This window comes from Dryas octopetala, chromosome 2, assembly GCF_963921425.1.
Source record: "Dryas octopetala chromosome 2, drDryOcto1.1, whole genome shotgun sequence".
Lineage (NCBI taxonomy): Eukaryota > Viridiplantae > Streptophyta > Magnoliopsida > Rosales > Rosaceae > Dryas > Dryas octopetala.
This window is the reverse complement of record NC_141367.1, coordinates 14,541,118-14,560,655: the sequence shown is the minus strand read 5'-3', so window position 1 is coordinate 14,560,655 and position 19,538 is coordinate 14,541,118. Positions and strand designations below refer to the sequence as shown.

At 34.6% G+C, this 19,538-nt stretch overlaps 2 protein-coding genes across 2 annotated transcripts; one reads left to right on the top strand and one right to left on the bottom strand.

Annotated features, from left to right (window-relative positions):
- The first annotated feature begins 497 nt into the window (after window positions 1-497).
- LOC147293325 (uncharacterized) lies at window positions 498-17,126 on the top strand. Its single transcript, XM_086231049.1, has 8 exons — window positions 498-822; window positions 3,784-4,263; window positions 4,346-4,495; window positions 4,823-4,927; window positions 5,734-5,781; window positions 5,886-6,313; window positions 6,616-7,225; window positions 17,035-17,126. Exons 1-8 carry the CDS (start codon window positions 498-500, stop codon window positions 17,124-17,126), a joined length of 2,238 nt encoding a protein of 745 aa, XP_086087175.1.
- LOC147293326 (uncharacterized) lies at window positions 14,900-16,951 on the bottom strand. The gene is made up of 3 exons (XM_086234527.1): window positions 16,552-16,951; window positions 16,029-16,166; window positions 14,900-15,888 (listed from the first exon to the last, which is right to left on the bottom strand). The coding sequence occupies exons 1-3, from the start codon at window positions 16,949-16,951 to the stop codon at window positions 14,900-14,902; spliced, it is 1,527 nt and encodes a 508-aa protein (XP_086090653.1).
- Window positions 17,127-19,538: the final 2,412 nt, after the last annotated feature.

The window sequence follows — 19,538 nt, the reverse complement described above, 5'->3', positions numbered from 1 at the left end:
CTCACAAAAATTTTAAAAAACACAATTCATCAAATACTCACTACATTTTGGCAATCATAGCACAGCTGCACAAGAGTATTTTCAAATTCAAAACAGTACCATAATATCGTGTCAAACCAAAAGAAAAAGACTTTAATATTTAAACATTTTTGTTCACAACTGGAAAGATTTTTTTTTTTCTGGCCGGTCCAACAACAACTGGGAGGCTTCAAGTCTTCGGCCAAGTCTTTTCCCGGCCCCCACTCTTATCTTAAAACTGTTTTTCATTGTCTTTTTCAATCGTCTATAAAGTCCATAAACCAGAAGTTTGGCAATAAAAAATTTACAAGCTGCGGAGCTTTTTGAAGATTGCCCCAATTAGCTAGATCTGTGAGTAGTAGTTATATACTTATACTTTAATATGTAGTTTTGTTCCATTATTAATTATTATTTTTGTTTATTTTCACATATACTCGCGGACATATAATGAACTTAGATTATTTGACAGATTGAGCAATATGGCAGCTACAGTTGTCGCCAACGCAATTGTTCTTGATTTCCTTAACCAAGATAACTATAAAGAATGGAGTTTTCAGGTTAAAACCTACTTGTTGGCCGAAGGTCTTTGGGACATTGTTGAATCCACTGCTAAACCTCCTACACCAGCAGATATTGGACAAGTTAAATTTCAGGCATGGATGAAGAAGAATGCCAAGGCTTTGCATGCGATCCAGATTTCTTGCGGGACTCAGATGTTTTCTGTTATCAGTGACATTGCAGCAGCCAAAGTTGCATGGGATACTTTGGAAAAATTGTTCATGCGAGGATCATTTAGCATTGCAGGTATATATATATATATATATATATATATATATATATATACATTTTGTGTCGATCCAAACCGTTCGCAAAGATAATCTTCATTGATAGATCATCCTTGCAAAAAATTAGTCAAATCGAAAATTATTTGCCTATCTAACTTTGATAAAACTAATGGACGGTTTCATCGAAAATATTTGGTTCGTCCACTTATTTGATCAAAGTTAGATAGGCAAATGATTTCCGATTTGGCTAATTTTTTGCAAGGATAATCTATCTATGCAAATGTAAAAAATGAATGGTTCGGATTGACACAAAATGACTCTTGTGGGCCTCAATAGGGTATACTTCAACAGAAAGAGCTTGTATATATATATATATAGGGTTTAGGGTTTAAGGTTTAGGTATATAGAGGAGTGCTCTAAAGCTAACCAGTTAGCAAGTTAATACGAAGCTAACCATGCTTTTAGGCCCATCACATAACTAATTTCATAATCCGAACCATCAATTATTTAGGTTATACTTCAAAGATCATCATTACAAAAAATCAACTAAATCGGAAATCATTTCGTCATCTAATTAAGATCAAATAAATAGACGATCAGTATTTTCGATAAAAGCATATAAATAGTTGTTATTATAATCAAATGGCTAAATGACTTCCGATTTTAGAGATTTTTTACAGGGATAATCTTTGAAGTAGGGCCTAAAAAATAGACAGTTCAGATTTTGAGTTTACATTATGCAGTGGGCCCAAGATGGTGGTTAGCTTTATATTAACTTACTAACCAGTTAGTTTTAGAGCATTCTTGTAGGTATATATATATATATATCTTTCTCAAAATAAAATCGATCAAATTACTGCATGAGCAATGCTTGGGTTTTCTGAGGACCTATGTATTCCGAGTTTTGCTCTCTTATTTGGGGAAGTTTTAATTTTTCTTAAAGAAAATGACAAAGAAAGCCAAAAGAAAGTAGATCCAAGGAGTAAAATTTCGACAAAAATTAGACAGAAATGACAAAAATTGCTATCAAAGTACGAAAATTTTGAATGAAACGTACTTTACCATATATTTATTTAACATATTATCTACTACATTGATAAAAAAACATTGAAGAAACCAAATTATATATTAGGTTTCATGTGATATAAAATGAACATAATGCGCACTGAAGGCAAATACTGTTAAATAAAATTAGTATAATTAATAAATAAAATTAGTATATTCTTTATACTCTATAATCTATACACTAAACCCTATATACTTTATATACCATAATACTCTTTATATTCTATAATCTATACACTAAACCCTAAATATTATATATTTTTTAGGATATATATGGTGTAAGATATTAGGGTTTAGACCTTTAGAGTATTTTTAATTATTTTATATATAGAAATGTATTATGGTTTATGGTTTAAAAAAATAAACGAAACCCCAAAAGAGCTAAACAAAACCCCAAAAGAGCCAAACAAAACCCCAAACAAAACCCTACACCTTTTTTTTTCTTTCCAATTGTCCAAATGCCCCAAATCCCAATCAACCCTAAATCATTTTTTTCTTTTCTTTTCTTTTTTGTCTTTTTTTTTCCTTTTCTTCCCGTGATTCTCTCTTCTTCCCTCTCATTTCTCTCTCTCCCGGTCAGCCCCAGCCACTGTGTCGCATAGGTATATATCATATATCTCTTTCTCTTCTCTCTCCTCCCTCTCTTGCGCCAATCTCTCTCTCTTTCCCCGATCTGATCTTCTCCATCCCCGATCTGATCTTCTCCCTCCCCTATCTCTTCTCTTTTCTCTCTCTTCTTTCCCTTCTCTCTCCTCCCTCCCCAATCACGCCAGTGATTGGGTTTGTAACCGCCAGCAAAGAGAATGTAGAAGACAAATCGACAGAGATGGCTTGGTTCTCTAAGCGAAATTTTGCCAAATTCGATAATTTCAGTGAATACTAACAAAAAATTGATGAACTAGTGTTAAAATTTCCATACAAAAAAAAAAAAAAAAACGAAATTTAACTCCTTGAGTAGATCTACCATGACACAGTGAACTAGTGAAGCACTTGGGGGCAACAGAGTGCGATTGCTGTGGAGAACCCAAAAGTTGCTGTAGATGACAATTTTCAATCACCTATAGCAGTTTTGGTGTTTGGTAAAAAATTTAAAAACTGCTTTTATCCACAATTTTCAACTCCCTACAGCAAAAACAGAAAGCAGCTAGGTTTCTACATGCTTTTGAAAACTGTAGTGAATCACATCAACAATTTTTAGTAATTATACACAGCCACAACACTTTTACATTAACAATTATCAAACACTTTGATATTGTTTTTTGCACTCACAGCACTTTTGAAAATATAATTTACCAAACACTTAACTACTTTACTTTACAGATGACTTTACTTAGTAGGTCGACATACCTTTATAATTAGGAGGAATGAAACATAAAATGACCAGTTGAAGTCATACAATAGAAATAGTTGTATTCATGTTTTTAATTATGTAAATCACATTATGCTTATAGCTAGTAGATTAATTGAATTTGTACAAAAAATAACTAAGGGAAGTAAAATATTGAGGGAAATGGCTAAACATCGAGAGGTCCTTTTTTCAGACAAGAGATCTCGCACTGCGAATGATGATGGGGAGGCTGAGCTTGATGGCCGGGGAGGCTGAGCTTGATGGGGAGCTTGATGGGGAGGAGCAAATAGAAGCACCTAAAGGTCATAATTAATTAAGTAGTATATATTCTGAATGCTATTTTGTGTTCTGATCAAACAAGAGAAAGTGGCAATTATGTCTCTATCCTCGTAAAGATTTCTTTACTCTTTCTTTTTTAATACTAACTTGCCTTCTAGCTTGGAGGTCATAAAGTAGTACAATATCAAAATTCCATCCGAATGGGTTTTGGCAACTATTTCTAAATTATTTTGATCAAGTATTTATGTTTGTCAGCTAACATCTAAACATGAAGAATTCCATTTTCAGATGAGATATCTACCCACTTGTATGAGTCTTTCTTTGGTCATGTGAAACGTGGTAAATGGAATGAAGCAAAGGAGTATCTTACCCAACATCACGACGCAATAAGAGCAGGAAATCCATTCTACGGCTCCGAGGTTCTTGAGGAAGCAATCACGAAGAGGCATGGGCACTTGCCTATTGTACATGAGTTGGTGGAATTGATGACCGAGGAAGACATTTATGGTAGCAAAGCTTTTTCTGTTGCTGTAGAAGAAGGACTCACCCAATTAGTCAAACGCATGGCTAAAAAGAATAAGAAACTACCTACCATGCGCTTTACTGATGGCGATAGTTGGATTCCGGTTCTCGTGGCTCATGCTTCAGGCTACTCGGAAATGGCTCGATATCTCTATTCTGTCACTCCACTTGAACTTCTAATGCCGGAGAATAGTTGCGATGGCCCTGAACTTATTTCTCAGAGTTTAGTTTTTGCCAAAAAATATGGTAAGACTTCAAATATAACCAATTTAAATCTATCAGCCCCTTAGATTTTTGTCCTATAATTTTTCTTTTTTACTCACTACAGATATTGCATGGGATTTAATTCATCGGTACCCAAATTTGGCCGTTTCTAGAGACCACTTCGGACATTCCCCTTTGAAGGCATTAGCGGGCACACGTTCTGCATTCTTAAGTGGAACACAACTCACATTCTGGCAACAATGGATCTATTATTGTTAGTACTCTCCATCTTCTTTTGTCCACCTAGATATTAAGTTTAGCATTCATAAATATCCTAAATTTTATAGACAATCAATTAACAGGACAAATCCTTATATTTCATAATCTTTCTTCTATCCTTGGTGACTTAAAAAGATTAAAACAAAAATTGAGAGTTAAAACCTAATATTTAAGGAATTAACGGATTTCAATATCATAATTTTTTAAAATGTTTTAGTCAAATCCAAACATGCTACATAAGTTGGAAAAAAAATTGGACTAAATAGCATAATCTTAGTTTAATGATTGGGCCAGGTAATTAATTGTGTTCTTTTCTCCATAGGTATATACGTAGAACCAAGCCCCACCTTCAATATTGATATTTGTCTCGTAAATGGATCTGATTTGGAAGATGACAATGGTAAACAAAGGAATCATGTTTGCTCAGGTATGTCGCAACAATGAAATTTTTTCTTTTGAAATGTTTTCGCCTTGTTTTTCCTTTTCTATAATGCATCCTTTTTTCAATCCAACATAAAGTAACGGAAAATTTATATTAATTAATTAATCTGATTCTTAGGCATAATCTGCAGTAAATGAACACTGATGATAGCACAATTTTATTTTTTTTTTCAAATATGAAAAGGAGAGATTCAAACTGGAACTCTGTTCCAACATTGAAAAATTATATACTACTGCATCAATGACTAGTAATTTTTTATATTTTTAATATATTAATAGACCAATAACTAATGGCATAGTTTCGGGAAGGAAAAACACCATATACTACAACAATATATGCACATATTTATTTGTACAAATTTTTTTAATAGATTTTCCTAGGTAAGGTTAGTCCACATATTGTCTAATTATAACCCTAGCCCACCTCAACCCATACAATTTAAGACACCTGGACCCATTTCTGTTTGATAATTCTTATTAATTAAGGGTAACCTACAGAAAACGTACCTCTAAAAATTTAAGCTTTTATATAAAGAGACTTAATTAATGAATGTTTATGGCCTTATTAGGTACTTAGTTCACTAGTGCTCAACAAAAAATACACATGATAGCCCTCCCATATGACAATCCACATGCCACGTACTCAAAGTAAAAAAATTCTATAATCCGAAATTTATGTATAGGTATGTAGTATTTTTATTCCTTTATTTTTATCATGGTGTATATCATGGATGTAATTAAATATTCTTTGTACAGCTTTTGCCAACATATATACTTGAATTTGCAATGCAGTTACGGGTTTATTACGACAACTTGTTATGAAACTCCTTAAACTTTTGGGTACGCTCCATCTATAATAATTGTATTTTTTTGTTTCTACTTTTGTTTTAAGTATCAATTCTTTAAATTATCATTAATTAATGTTGTTTTGTATGTTAATTTAGGAACCAGTCACATATATGATATGAAATTGAAACATACCCGAAGTCTTGAATTTCTAAGTTGCATGTGTGAAGTGCCAAAAAGTGGAAATTATGATGAAATGCAGCGCAACTTCATTGAAGATGCAATCTTCCGAGCTGTAGAACTGGGACATGTTGAGTTTATTATCCACGCGTGCAAAGCAAATCCAAAACTTCTATGGATCATGGATGGAGAAGGAAGGAACATTTTTCGATATGCCATTCATTGCCGTCAAGAAAAAGTTTATAACCTTATATATGGGCTTGATGAAGTTGAAAGAAATCGTATTGTAAATTCTGCAGATGCGGCTAACAGAACTATAATACATGAAGCAGGGAATTTATCCACAAAGCTTAGTCAAATCCATGGTGCAACTTTACAAATTCAAAGAGAACTACAATGGTTCAAGGTAAGAATTTCTCACTATATATATATACATATATATCCTCGTTAAATCTCTATATTTTAAATCGATCTCTTCCAAATCTCATTTTCACGTGTGTGGAATTTATCTATGAGTTTTGCTATTCATACCACCTTAAAGAATAGAAAAGAAAATGATAATATGTATTATTTAATTACTGCCACAAACTTAGCTCCCGTGTGGCTCAAAAGGTTTGGGTTACGCGGCTTTCTAAAGCCCATGATGCTCAAGGATCTGTAAGAAAGTGTTACTTCGTGATCTGTAAGTTTCTATTTAATGAAATGCAGGAGGTGGAGAGTATTGTACCTTCTGATACACTTGAAGTTAGAGATTTCACTAACCTTATGACAGCACGAGACTTATTTACCGAAAATCATAAAGAATTGGTGAAGCAGGGAGAGAAATCAATCAAAGAGACAGCAACTTCTTGTACAGTTGTAGGTGCTCTCATTGTTACGATCATGTTTGCTGCAGCATTCACAGTTCCTGGTGGAAGCAATGGAAATACAGGCGTTCCCATATTCTTAGATAAAAAGCTATTTATGGTTTTTATAGTTTCAGATGCTATATCCCTCTTTTCTTCCTTAACTTCAGTCATAATATTCTTGGGACTCCTCACATCACGTTATGCAGAAAATGATTTCCTCACATCCTTGCCCACAAAAATGATATTAGGCCTTTTCACACTTTTTCTCTCTATCACTGCCATGATGATTGCCTTTTCTTCAGCCCTTTTCATTATGCTTCATGAAAAATCTTTGAATATTGTTATTCCAGTCATTTCGCTTTCTAGCGTTCCAATCATCTCATTTGTTTGTATGCATTTTTCCCTCCTTGTTGAGACTTCCGTTTCCACTTATGGGAAAGGACTATTTGACAAGAAAGTTAAACCTTGGCTAAATTCTTGATATTATGTGATGTACAAGAAAGTTAAACCTTGGCTATATTCTTGATATTATGTTATGTACGTTTATGTTTGGTATTGCCATTTTATAGAAAGCTTTTATGACTTTATGTAAAGAAAAGACAATGTACCTGTTTGGGATGCTTATTCATAAGCTAATATGTTTTATTAGTATTGCCATTTTATAGAAAGCTTTTATGATTTTATGTAAAGAAAAGACAATGTACCTGTTTGGTATGCTAATTCATAAGCTAATATGTTTTATTAGGGATGGAAATAGGTCGGCTCAGGCCATTATTGGTCAAACAACCCACCCACCTGACCATCCGAGATTGATGGATTTTCGAAACCATTATCGTCCCAACTTTGGTCGGTCGGTTGTTTGTTGGTTGATGTTGGGTCGATTGTGGGTTAGCCCGACTTTTTTTTTTTTTTTTTTTGGTTTTACACAAACATGAAACCACCATTTAAAGTTTTAAACATAAGTTACAAGCAATATTCGAAGATCTCATAAGTTACAAACAATATTCGAATAGAAAAACTAAACAACTCCTTCCAGCTAAATAATCAAAAGAAAAAAGTAAACCACTTTATGCATAATCACTTGTGCAGGTAAACCAAACAACTCCTTCCAGCTAAGTTAGTTAACTAGTCCAGTTAATAAGGAGGGCAATCAGCACCATCACCAAGCAACATCATCAGTCAACTCATTCCAAACAACTCTAAGTGCAAGTTAAATAAAACATCATCACCATGCAGCAGCACAATCAGGAGGGCCTGAGTTGAGTCAAAAGAAATTTGGAGAATTAAACCACCAACGGTCCAACACAGGTGGGATTAACCTCAGCCAGAGCACGCAATGTCAAAGTAGCCTCAATTCTTACCTGAACAAAGATTAGTTACATTTGTGTTTCTGAATCTAAACAGAATTTTTATGCCAGAATGAAGTTTGTCTAACAGATATTGATGAGTGATGAGAGACACAAAAACCAATTATAAGGCTTTGTCAAAACAACTTCTCCTTTGATATATAATTCACCTTCTGTCTGAAGCACGTACAAGTAAACGCAAAAACAAAACAATCATCTAGTACCTCTAAAAATAAATTCTTGTCAGCTAGGCCCAATTCCATCAGCCAACCAGTTCCAAACCTTCAATGACCCAACCATCTATGAAGGAAACTCAGGACTTTGTGGACCTCCATTGCAAGTCCAATGCTCAGAATCCAAAAATGGGGATCCACAAGTTAAAGAAGACGTAATCAAAGACGAAGATGGGCCTGAGAAGATATGGTTTTATGCAAGCACAACATTGAGATTCATTGTGGGATTTTGGGTTGTTTTTGGCAGTTTGGTGATAAAGAGGACCTGGAGACATCCCTATTTCGAGTTTCTTGACAAAGTGCAAGATAGGCTTGTTGTGGCAATCACAGTAAAATGCTTGGCTCGTTTACGAAGAAAGATCAAATCGGAAAGCCAACACTGAAGTTGCAGCTGTAAATTTTCTTTTGATATATATATATATTGGGTTTTATAACTTAATAAGTTTCTATTGTCTGTCATGTAGTAGATGTGGTTTGTTAGATATATAATATGTTGATTTGATTTTTAATATCTACTTCAACTTTCTGTTGTGTTTTTGTTTGTTTGTTTTTTGTTTTTGTTTTTTTTTTTTTTTGTGAGTTTGAAGATGGAATAATTACATCTCATTTATTTTATTTTCATCATTCATATGGGTTTGTTTGGGAGTAACAGAGTTCTGGGGTAAATATTAGATGAGAAATTTCTTTAAATGTTTCTTCTTCTACTTCAAAAGAACCATGGTTACTGGTAGATGCTTTATTTTAGAAGTACTGTTTTCTTCTACTTCAAAATAACAGTTTCGATAGATAAACTATGGACACTACTTGGGTCATCCTAGGGGTATCCCAAGGTCACCCCTTCCCCCAAAATTGTAATTTTGGTAATGCCGGTGCATGATCGGAACCGTTAACTTTTAGATCACCTATTATAGATCATCTCTGTAAAAAATCAACTCAATCGGAAATCGTTTTGTTATATAATTATTGTTGATTAAATAGAAAAAATCAACGGTTTAGTCAAAAAATCACTCTTTAATTGAAAACCATCAATTTTTTCTACTTAAGTGACAGCAGTTATATAACCAAACGATTTGCAATTGATTTGATTTTTTACAGAGATGATCTTTAATTGGTTATCTAAAAAGTGAACGGTTTCGATCATGTACGGCATTGCCGAAATCGAAATATGGGGTGATGGGGTGACCTTGGAATACCCCCTGGGAGTGACCCAAATATTTTCCATAAACTATTATCTCAAATAGTTTCGATAAAAATGCTATAATTAATTGCAATGAAACAAAAAGGGACTGTAGTGAGAAACAATGATATTAATGTATATTCATTTGAGATTCCCATTGTTAGTTCATTACTAGATTATGTGCATAGTGTTTTTAGGCAACATTGATAGTAGCCTACTTAGTATGCAATTCCATGATAAAAATGTACATCCAATTTGCTTATCATTAATTAGTAAATTGTAAACATTTGGAAATAACTTCTATTTCTTAAAGCTACTTAATTCCGGCCAAGTGTGAAAAATGTGTAACTTCTTTCATTCTTTGATCTGTTATTGGTAGCAATCTGCACTGATCTGAGCAATAATTAAATGGAGCGTAATTAGGATTAAGGTATGTATTTGATTTTATATTAATCCAGCATTAATCCAGCAAATGGTGTTGGAAAGGTGGGTGATCTCTTTCACATGGGTTGGTTGTTGTCTTCATTAAATAGCCCACAATTGTTTTTTACTTTGTCATTGTTTCATACTAGTTTGCATGAGTATGTATTGGTGGCTGATTTTCTTCATCTGCCCCCCTATGCTTTAGATATATGCACCTAGATAGGCTAGCTCTACTATTTCACCAGCTTGTAATAAAGGGTCTACTGACTTTTGTGATGAAAGCTCCCTATATAAAGGATATGTGTTTGTAAGTTTCTATCAAGGAAATTAGACTTGATCATTCAGTCTAGCTAATAAAATAAATTGTTCTCTTTCTTTTAGTCTTTGTGAGAGTGTGTGAGAGGTGGATAAAGTTTGTAAAATTTTCACCCATATATCTTGGTATTACTTTGTAAAGTATATACCCACAAATGGTACACATGCATTTGATCGACCTCACTATGCAACTAGCAAACCCTCAAATCTAACAGAGCCACGAAGTTAAAATTGGACATGTCAGTATCATTGTTAAGTCACAAATGACCAAAAACTGATCACAAACGATCAAAAGAGAAGGATGAACACGATGTTAAATCCAACCCAAACTCTACACAAGCTACAGTCAGCTAGCATAGTCAACAGAAAACAACAAATTGGTCAATGTAAGAATAAGATTGTAGCCATATAAGGCTTTTTTCTCGATCGTACGTTGATGCATCCTCCTTTTTGCATTTTCCAATATATTAAATGAAAATACAAAAAGTAACATGCTTTTGTGAGAAGAGGTTAAAAGAGCTCCTTCTTCAAGGGTTGGAGCCAAGTATCCTATGGCAACAATGAGCGGTAAGTGATATGCCTGAATATGCCAAAAGATTTACATTGTCCAAAAAAAAAAAAACATTTTTATTACTTAACTATTAGAATCAGAGGATAATTGAGAAATACATAATGATCCAAGCTATCCCAGAGCGATTGGGCTAGCAACACTATCTTAAATTTATACATCTATACGCTATAATTGTGTTTTTCCTATTTCTAATGGGAGTCTATAAACAAATTAAAGCAAGGAAAGGAAAGATAATCCAAATCCTGTATGGAATGGATATATCGTAGGCTACTAACTTGTTTATAAATAGCAAACTTATGCAGCCAAATCAAACACAAGTGTTGCAAGTAATTTCAATCATATTCGATCAGTCGATTAATCATACTCGATCAGTCAGTAATATCAATCATACTCGCGCGATCAGTCAATCATATTCGATCGGTGAAGATGAGGTTGTCGTGCTTATTCGTTTTGTTCCTAATTAGTGTTTTATCATCAGCTAAGCCTGGAGAAGGTTATTCTGTGGTTCTTCATAACCTCCGACGTTACCTTCAAATTGACCTCTCGAGGGTGACTGTCCCCGAAAGCATTGCTTTCGACTGCCATGGAAGAGGATCGTGTTGTAAAATTTTATTTACTCGCAAATATACGAGTCTAGTAGTATATTAACGAGGTCGAACCTCAAGGAGTGATGAAAAACGATACACTAAGCTTAAACTTAAGTTAATTTAAAGCTAACGTAGTTTGAAAATTTTGTTGGTTTGTGAGACAACTTAAAATAAAATGTAACTAAATTAAAAAGTAAATTAAGTAGATGAAAAGAGAATAAGGTAAATAAAGGTGCAAGAATTGAAATATTAAATCTAGAAAGGAAAATAACAACTTTTTGGTTTTAGAAACTAAATAATGATATAAGAACCAAGGTTAGGGTTTCACACCACTTATGAACATATTAAATGAAATTTTTAGTAATTTCCCCTTAAGGGAGGGCACCCAAGAGTCACTTGATGCCCTCTTGCAAAGATAAATATGAATTAAGCACAAAAGTTGAAGATTTATATGGTAGATCTTGATTTTGCTTAGAAAGTACAAATTTTAAGCAACTCAAGTGAACCAAAACTAAGAAACAACTAGAGTTCAAAAAGTTTGTGTTTAAAACAATTAACCATAAAGCTAAAATGTGGAAAGAGGATCTAACAACCCATAATATATGACATTATGGGTGAAAGAGGATCTCTATCTCATTTTAATATCAAAATCTAAAGCTTGTAGGATCTTAAACAAGGGGAAAATTAACATAAAGATTTCATTTAATAATGTTCATGGTGGTGCTTCCCCCTTACCTTGGTAAGGAGGTTTAGTGACCACTCATGAGTTTATATCTTAAATAAAAATAAAGGAAAAAGTAAATGAGCATGGAATTTAAAGAACAATAAAGTAAATAACACTACTAACAATAAAATAAAGAACTACATAAAATAAAAGGCATAAAGTAAATAGAGGATTAGAGAAGAGAGAAGAGTGACACAATATTAAAATTTCATTAATTAAAATGTAAGAACATTACATTCCTATTTTCTCTCAAACATCATAGCCAAATGGCTTGAGAGAGAAATCCTAGGAGAATAATACTAGAAAAGGCAGGAAATTAAATTCTAGGGTAGAAGATATCAAAAGGGGGGCTGAATGTTCCTATTTATAGGAAAATACTAGGGCTAGAAAATATGAGAGGGGATATTCGTGAAAGGAGAGAGGTGGAAGGAAAAGGCTGGAAACAGCTATAGGAGGTGCCACGTGGCAACACATGAGTGGATGATGTTTTGATTAATCAAAACATTCTGCTGGCGTGACAACTTTTCAGGAAAGGGTGCAGCGGCTGGCTGAGTTGACTTGCGGCTGGAAAGCAACGTGAGGGAGAGAGAAGAGAAGGTGGCTGATGGCTCGGTGGCTTTGTGGCTCACATGGGTGTGCTGATTTGCGGAAGAGAGATGTGAGGCGCCATGTGTTGCTGCATCATTGGAGGAGAGGATGATTAATCAAAACCGGTGGCTGGCTTCTGCTAGGCAAGTGACGGTTCAGCTCTCTCTGGGCTGGGCCGGGCTTCAGTCTTCCTTCTTTCAGTTTGTTTTGGGCCGACTGCTCCTCTTTTTCTTTTGGGCCTCCCCATTTCACATCCTACAAAACAAAAATACACTACTTAAAAATAAAATAAAATAAAAACTAAAATAAATCCTAATAAAACATTAAAACATAAAAAACTAATAAACCCACTAATTGACTAAATAATAAAAACAAGAAGTAAAATACTAAAAATGCTAAAAGATATAGACATAAATGTATGGTTTTAAGGATAAACTATGTATATAAATTAAGCTCAACAAATACCCCCAAACCTACATTTTGCTAGTCCTCGAGCAAAACTAAGATAAAAAGAAATTGATTACTTCAAATTTTTCTCAGAGAAATTCTATTACTCAAATGCATAAACTTTGGAAACAAAATTTAACTACCTTAACTCTTAAACGTGTACTCAAGAATATGAACAAGAGATTAAATATTATTCAAAGTGGTAAAATCATTTTTAAAGATTCTAAACTCAAAATATAAATGCACAAAGCCAATGCAAATTTTAACCTCTAAGTAAAATAAATTAAATCACTTTTGGAAAATATGCTTTGACTCCAATTCTCACAAGATAAATCACTCTTAAATGAAGCACATGGAGATGGTTTAATTATTTTCTCTCAAGTTATATGTGAGTATGAGTAAATGTGAACAATTTTCAAAGATAACTCACATATAAAAATCATGAAGAACGAAATTATAGAGAAAATAAAAGATCTCATGAAAGGAAATCAAATACATGAAAATATTGAATCAAGCACTTTAATTCCTACTCATTCTCTCTCCACATTCTAACCAAACTCTTCTTAAGATCAAATAAGACTTTATTGGCTTGTAATGTAAGGCTAAGGTGGAGAATGTAAGACACTTCTGAGAAAGTTTATTTTGAAAATAAAATGATACCAAGGCATTTCTTTTTCTCTCGATCATTTCCCTTTTTTTTTTTTTTTTTTGTTGACATAGTCTTTTTATTGAAGAAAATAATAATATAAAGAGAGACATTAATAACATAATGCCCTTTTTTTTTTCTTTTTTTTTAACAATTCTCAGAAAAGAGGGTAATAGTGTTTAACAAACGAAAAAGACTAAAACTAAGGCTGAAAAGGGATACTAGTGGTAAAGTTTTATTTAATGACAAGAAAGGCTCAAATTAAAACAAAAATGGCCTAAAATCATTTCCTAAGTCAAGTATGGTTATGATGCTTCAATTGAACTAAAGGAGCTTAAAGTGCAATGAGTCAAAATTCAATGTCATTTTCAAGTAATTGACCAAACAAGAAAGAATAATGAGATCATCAACGACAAAATGAGGACCCAAGAAAAATTTAGAGATAAATGTATAACACTCACAAAAATAGAATGGCTCTAAGCTCACTAGGGTCAAGTCTCCACTATTTTTTCTTAGGTAATTCAATTCAAATTTCACTCTTCAATTTCAAAATGCAATTATTGGCTTAAGTGCAAAAATATTCCAAGTTTAAGAATTAAAAAAAATGATTATATCATAAAAATAATAGGAAATCTAATGAGAGATATTCTTATTTTGCATGCAAAAATATTAAAGTAGAGAATCATGAATTTCCTAAAGCTAAGCATTGAATGCAAAAAAATCAATCTCATCATGGTGAAGCAATCAACACAAAAACAAACCTAAAACCTTTTTTTTTTTTTTTTAAGTAACTAGAAAAGTACTGGAAAATTCAAGTAAAATTTCAAAACTCCACCCCCAAACCTAAATCAAACATTGTCCTCAATAATTAAAAAGGAAAAACATAACAATGACAAGAAATAAGAAAGAAGATGGTGAAAAGAAATTACCTGAAAGAGGATACTGTCATTTCTTTAAAATTACCAACAATAAAGCTCAACAAATAATGAATGATAATTCCCAAAGATATGAAGAGAATATACACATAACAAGAAAGAAAAACAAAAGAGAAGAAAAATCCTAAATTAATTAACTAAAACAAAGAACATCAATCATGATAAATGGGATCACAAAGTAAGACTTCCTCAATCTCGTCATTTTGGAACTCAAGAAATGGTTTCAATCTTTGACCATTTACTTTAAAAACATCACCATTTTTAGGATTTTCAATTTCAATTGCCCCATGAGGAAAAATAGTGCGAACAAGGAAAGGACCAGTCCAACGAGACTTCAATTTACCAGGAAAAAGATGCAAACGAGAATTATACAAAAAGACCTTTTGATTAGGTGAAAAAGTTTTCCTCAAAATGTGTTTATCATGGAACACCTTCATACGGTCCTTGTAAGTTTTAGCACAATCATATGCATCATTCCTTAGTTCCTCAAGCTCATTTAACTGGAGCTTCCTATGAGTTCCTGCTTTGTCTAGAGCAAAATTAAATTGTTTTATGGCCCAAAATGCTCTATGTTCCAATTCAACAGGGAGATGACACGTTTTCCCAAAAACTAAGCTATAAGGAGACATTCCAATAGGGGTTTTAAAAGCGGTTCGGTAAGCCCATAATGCATCAATGAGTCGTAAAGACCAATCTTTTCGGGATGGGTTAACTGTTTTCTCCAAGATATGCTTAATCTCCCTATTAGAAATCTCAACTTGACCACTTGTTTGGAGATGGTAAGGGGTGGCAACTCGATGGGTGACGCCATAATTTTTCATTAAATGTTCAAATGGCTTATTACAAAAATGTTTCCCACCATCACTAATGATAGCGCGTGGGGTCCCAAATCGAGTGAAAATGTTTTCCTTCAAGAAACGAAGCACTACCCTATGGTCATTGGTTTTACATGCAATTGCCTCTATCCATTTGGACACATAATCCACACCCACAAGTATGTACAAATTGCCAAAGGAGTTAGGAAAGGGTCCCATAAAATCAATGCCCCAAACATCAAAGATTTCGACAACAAGGATTGGGTTCAAAGGCATCATGTTTTTCCTAGTGAGACTCCCTAACTTTTGGCATCTCTCACAAGATTGGCAATACACATGGGCATCACGAAAAAGGGAAGACCAATAGAAACCACATTGAAGGATCTTGCATTGGCGGCGGTTTTCTTAGCACTAAAGTGGCCTCCACAAGCATGGTCATGGCAAAAAGAAATGATATTGGATTGCTCACTATTCAAGACACATCTCCTAATGATCTGATCAGAGCAATATTTGTACAAGTAAGGATCATCCCAAAAATAATGTTTGACCCTAGCTAGAAACTTAAATCTATCTTGCTTGGTCCAATGGGAAGGCATCTCATTAGTAACAAGGAAGTTCACAATATCCGCATACCATGGTGTTTGGGAAACAAGCATAAGTTGCTCATCAGGAAATGTCTCAGTAATGGGAATGGACTCCTCACATGACTCAATTATCAATCTAGAAAGATGATCAGCAACCACATTTTAGAACCCCTTTTTGTCACGGATTTCAATGTCAAATTCTTGGAGCAAGAGGATCCAACGGATTAGGCGGGGTTTAGCATCTTTTTTAGACAAAAGTTATTTTAAAGCCGCATGATCAGAATAAACAATAACATTTGTGCTTGAAAAGGTAAGACCTAAACTTTTCTAACGCAAAGACAACCGCCAAAAGTTCTTTTTCAGTGGTGGAGTAGTTAAGTTGGGCATCAGTGAGGGTCTTACTTGCATAGCAAATGACATGGGGCAACCTACCAACTCGTTGTCCCAAAACGACACCTATGGCGTAATCGGATGCATCACACATAATCTCAAAGGGTTCACTCCACACGGGAGGTCTAATGATGGGAGGGGAGGTCAACAAAGACTTAAGTTTATCAAAGGCACGGATACAATCATCATCAAAGACAAAAGAGGAATCCTTGGCAAGTAAATTGTACAAGGGACGTGAAATTTTGCTAAAATTTTTGATGAATCTTCGATAAAAACCGGCGTGTCCTAAGAAAGATCTAATTTCCTTAACAGTACGTGGAGGTGGAAGATTAGAAATTAGGTCAACTTTAGCCTTATCAACCTCAATTCCCTTAGAAGAAATGATATGCCCCAATACAATACCTTTTTTGACCATGAAGTGACATTTTCCCCAATTTAAAACAAGATTTTTCTCCTTGCAACGAATTAAAACCAATGAAAGATGGTGCAAACATTCATCAAAAGAAGACCCAAAGACGGAAAAATCATCCATAAAAACCTCAAGAAACCGCTCTACCATGTCGAAGAAAATAGAAATCATGCACCTTTGAAAAGTGGCGGGTGCATTACATAACCCAAAGGGCATGCGACGGTAAGCGAAAGTACCAAATGGGCAAGTGAAGGTGGTCTTTTCTTGGTCCTCGGGTGCAATGGGGATTTGGTTGTACCCAGAATAGCCATCAAGAAAGCAATAATATATAGGCATGACCGGTTAACCTTTCAAGCATTTGGTCAATGAAAAGAAGAGGGAAGTGGTCTTTCCTAGTGACGGCATTCAATTTCCTATAATCTATGCACACACGCCAACCGGTTTGCACTCGTGTGAGAATCAATTCATTGTCCTCATTTTTCACAACGGTGATGCCAGATTTCTTTGGAACAACTTGGACAGGGCTCACCCAATGACTGTCGGAAATGGGGTAAATGACACCAACATCTAACAATTTCAAAACCTCACTCCTCACTACTTCCTTCATGACAAGATTTAAACGTTTTTGGGGCTCACGAGAAGTTTTAGTGTTATCCTCTAAGTGGATCCTATGCATGACAATGGATGGAGAAATGCCTTTAATGTCAGCAATGGACCAACCTATGGCTTCCTTATGTTCCCTCAAAATTTTCACAAGCTTGCATTTTTGTTCATCATTTAAATCAAAGGCTATGATCACGGGCAAGGTATCGGAAGATCCTAAAAACACATACTTGAGGTTATCAGGTAGTGGCTTGAGATCTAGCTTGGGTGGCTCAATAGTGGAAGAAAGTGGAGGATTTTTGGAAAGAGGAAGAGGTTCTACCCTTGGTTTCCAATTGGTGGTGTTCATGATAGGTGTGGAGTCTAAAAGTGCATTAACTTCTTCTATGGCTTCATTAAAATCAAAGTTACAACCAAAGTGGGCTAAGCATGCTTCTAGTGGGTCCTTAACACTATCCCTATGGAAAGAGTTTACCACTATTTGTTCGATTAAATTAACCTCACAAATGCTATCTTCACCCTCTTGTGATTGGTGACTTATGTTAAAAATATTAAGATCCATAGTTAAATTCCCAAATGACAAATTCATGACTCAATTCCTACAATTAATTTGGGCATTTGCGGTGGCAAGGAATGGACGTCCTAAAATTACTGGAATTTGATCACAAGCATTGGTCACGGCTTGAGTGTCAAGCGCAATAAAATTCATGGAAAAATAAAACTCATTCACTTTGACCAAAACATCTTCCACCATTCCCCTAAGAATTTTAACCGACCTATCCGCTAAAGAAAGAGTTACCAAGGTTGGTTTCATCTCTCCTAAGCCAAGTTGCACATAAACGGAGTATGGTAAAAGGTTCACGCTTGCTCCTAAATCTAACAATGCTCTTCCTATATGATGAGTTCCTATCGTGCATGCAATAGTAGGACAACCGGGATCCTTGTACTTAACCGGAATTCGATGCTCGATAATTGAACTAACTTGCTCGGTAAGAAAGGCTTGCTTTGGAATGTTGGTTCTTCTTTTTATGGTGCAAAGGTCTTTCAAAAATTTGGCATAAGAAGGCACTTGTTTGATGGCATCTAAGAAGGGAATATTGATATGGATTTGCTTGAACACTTCTAGGATGTCATTAAATTGTGCATTTTTCTTTGTCCTTGCCAACCTATGAGGAAATGGGGCTTTAGGGACAAAAGTTGGAGAAGATCAACAATTAAAGGCTCTTTTCCCTTTGACTTGACAATGTGATCAACTTTAGGCTCTAGACCACCTAATCCATTTGTTTCATTTTTTTCATTTTCATCATTTTCTTTTTCCAAATTGGGAATTTGAACCTTATTATCAATTTGCCTACCCGACCTAAGGGTTGTGATGGACTTGACATGCTCATGAGTATTGGATGAACTAGATGCATCAACATGAAATTGACCATTTGGATTAGGAATGGGTTGACTTAGAAATTTTCCCTTCTCTCTCTCCCCCACAATGTTAGTTAATTGACCAATTTGATGTTCTAGCTTCGCAATGGCTTATGTATTTTGGTGGGTGGAAGCTTTAACCTCAACAAAGGCTTAACCGGTCAATTGCATTAACTTTTGGAGTGTGTCTTCTAAAGGTGATGATGAATTTTGTTGTGGGGCAACAATTTGAGGAGTGGGATGAGGAACATGGGGAACATGGGAATATGAGGGATTAGGAGGACGGAATGAATTGTTTAGCATTGCATTTCCTCCTAAATGTGTTTGGGGTTGGCCTTGTCTCCAAGAAAAATTTGGGTGATTCTTCCAATTGGGATTGTAGGTCTTGGAAAAGGTGCCTTGATTCACAAACGGCTTCCTAAAATTGTTAAGGGCATTCGCATGCTCAACATTACTCACGGAAAAAGTATACAAGGAAAGACACGCTTGGAGATTATGCATTGGATGGGCTTGCACAATGAGAACAAACCTCATTTTGGACATGGTTAACGGCACTCATGGTTTGACTCAA

What these genes read in the sequence shown, in the direction of transcription:
- LOC147293325 (XM_086231049.1), top strand. Translation starts at nt 498, where the DNA reads ATGGCAGCTACAGTTGTCGCCAACGCAATTGTTCTTGATTTCCTTAAC. An exon ending in GAAACTCCTTAAACTTTTGG is followed by an intron (nt 5,782 to 5,885) that starts GTACGCTCCATC and finishes ATGTTAATTTAG; the next exon opens with GAACCAGTCACATATATGAT. An exon ending in CAAGAAAGTTAAACCTTGGC is followed by an intron (nt 7,226 to 17,034) that starts TAAATTCTTGAT and finishes GCAAACATTCAT; the next exon opens with CAAAAGAAGACCCAAAGACG.
- LOC147293326 (XM_086234527.1), bottom strand. Translation starts at nt 16,951, where the DNA reads ATGGTCAAAAAAGGTATTGTATTGGGGCATATCATTTCTTCTAAGGGA. An exon ending in GCCCCATGTCATTTGCTATG is followed by an intron (nt 16,167 to 16,551) that starts CAAGTAAGACCC and finishes ACTTCCTTGTTA; the next exon opens with CTAATGAGATGCCTTCCCAT. An exon ending in GAGATGTGTCTTGAATAGTG is followed by an intron (nt 15,889 to 16,028) that starts AGCAATCCAATA and finishes ATGTGTATTGCC; the next exon opens with AATCTTGTGAGAGATGCCAA.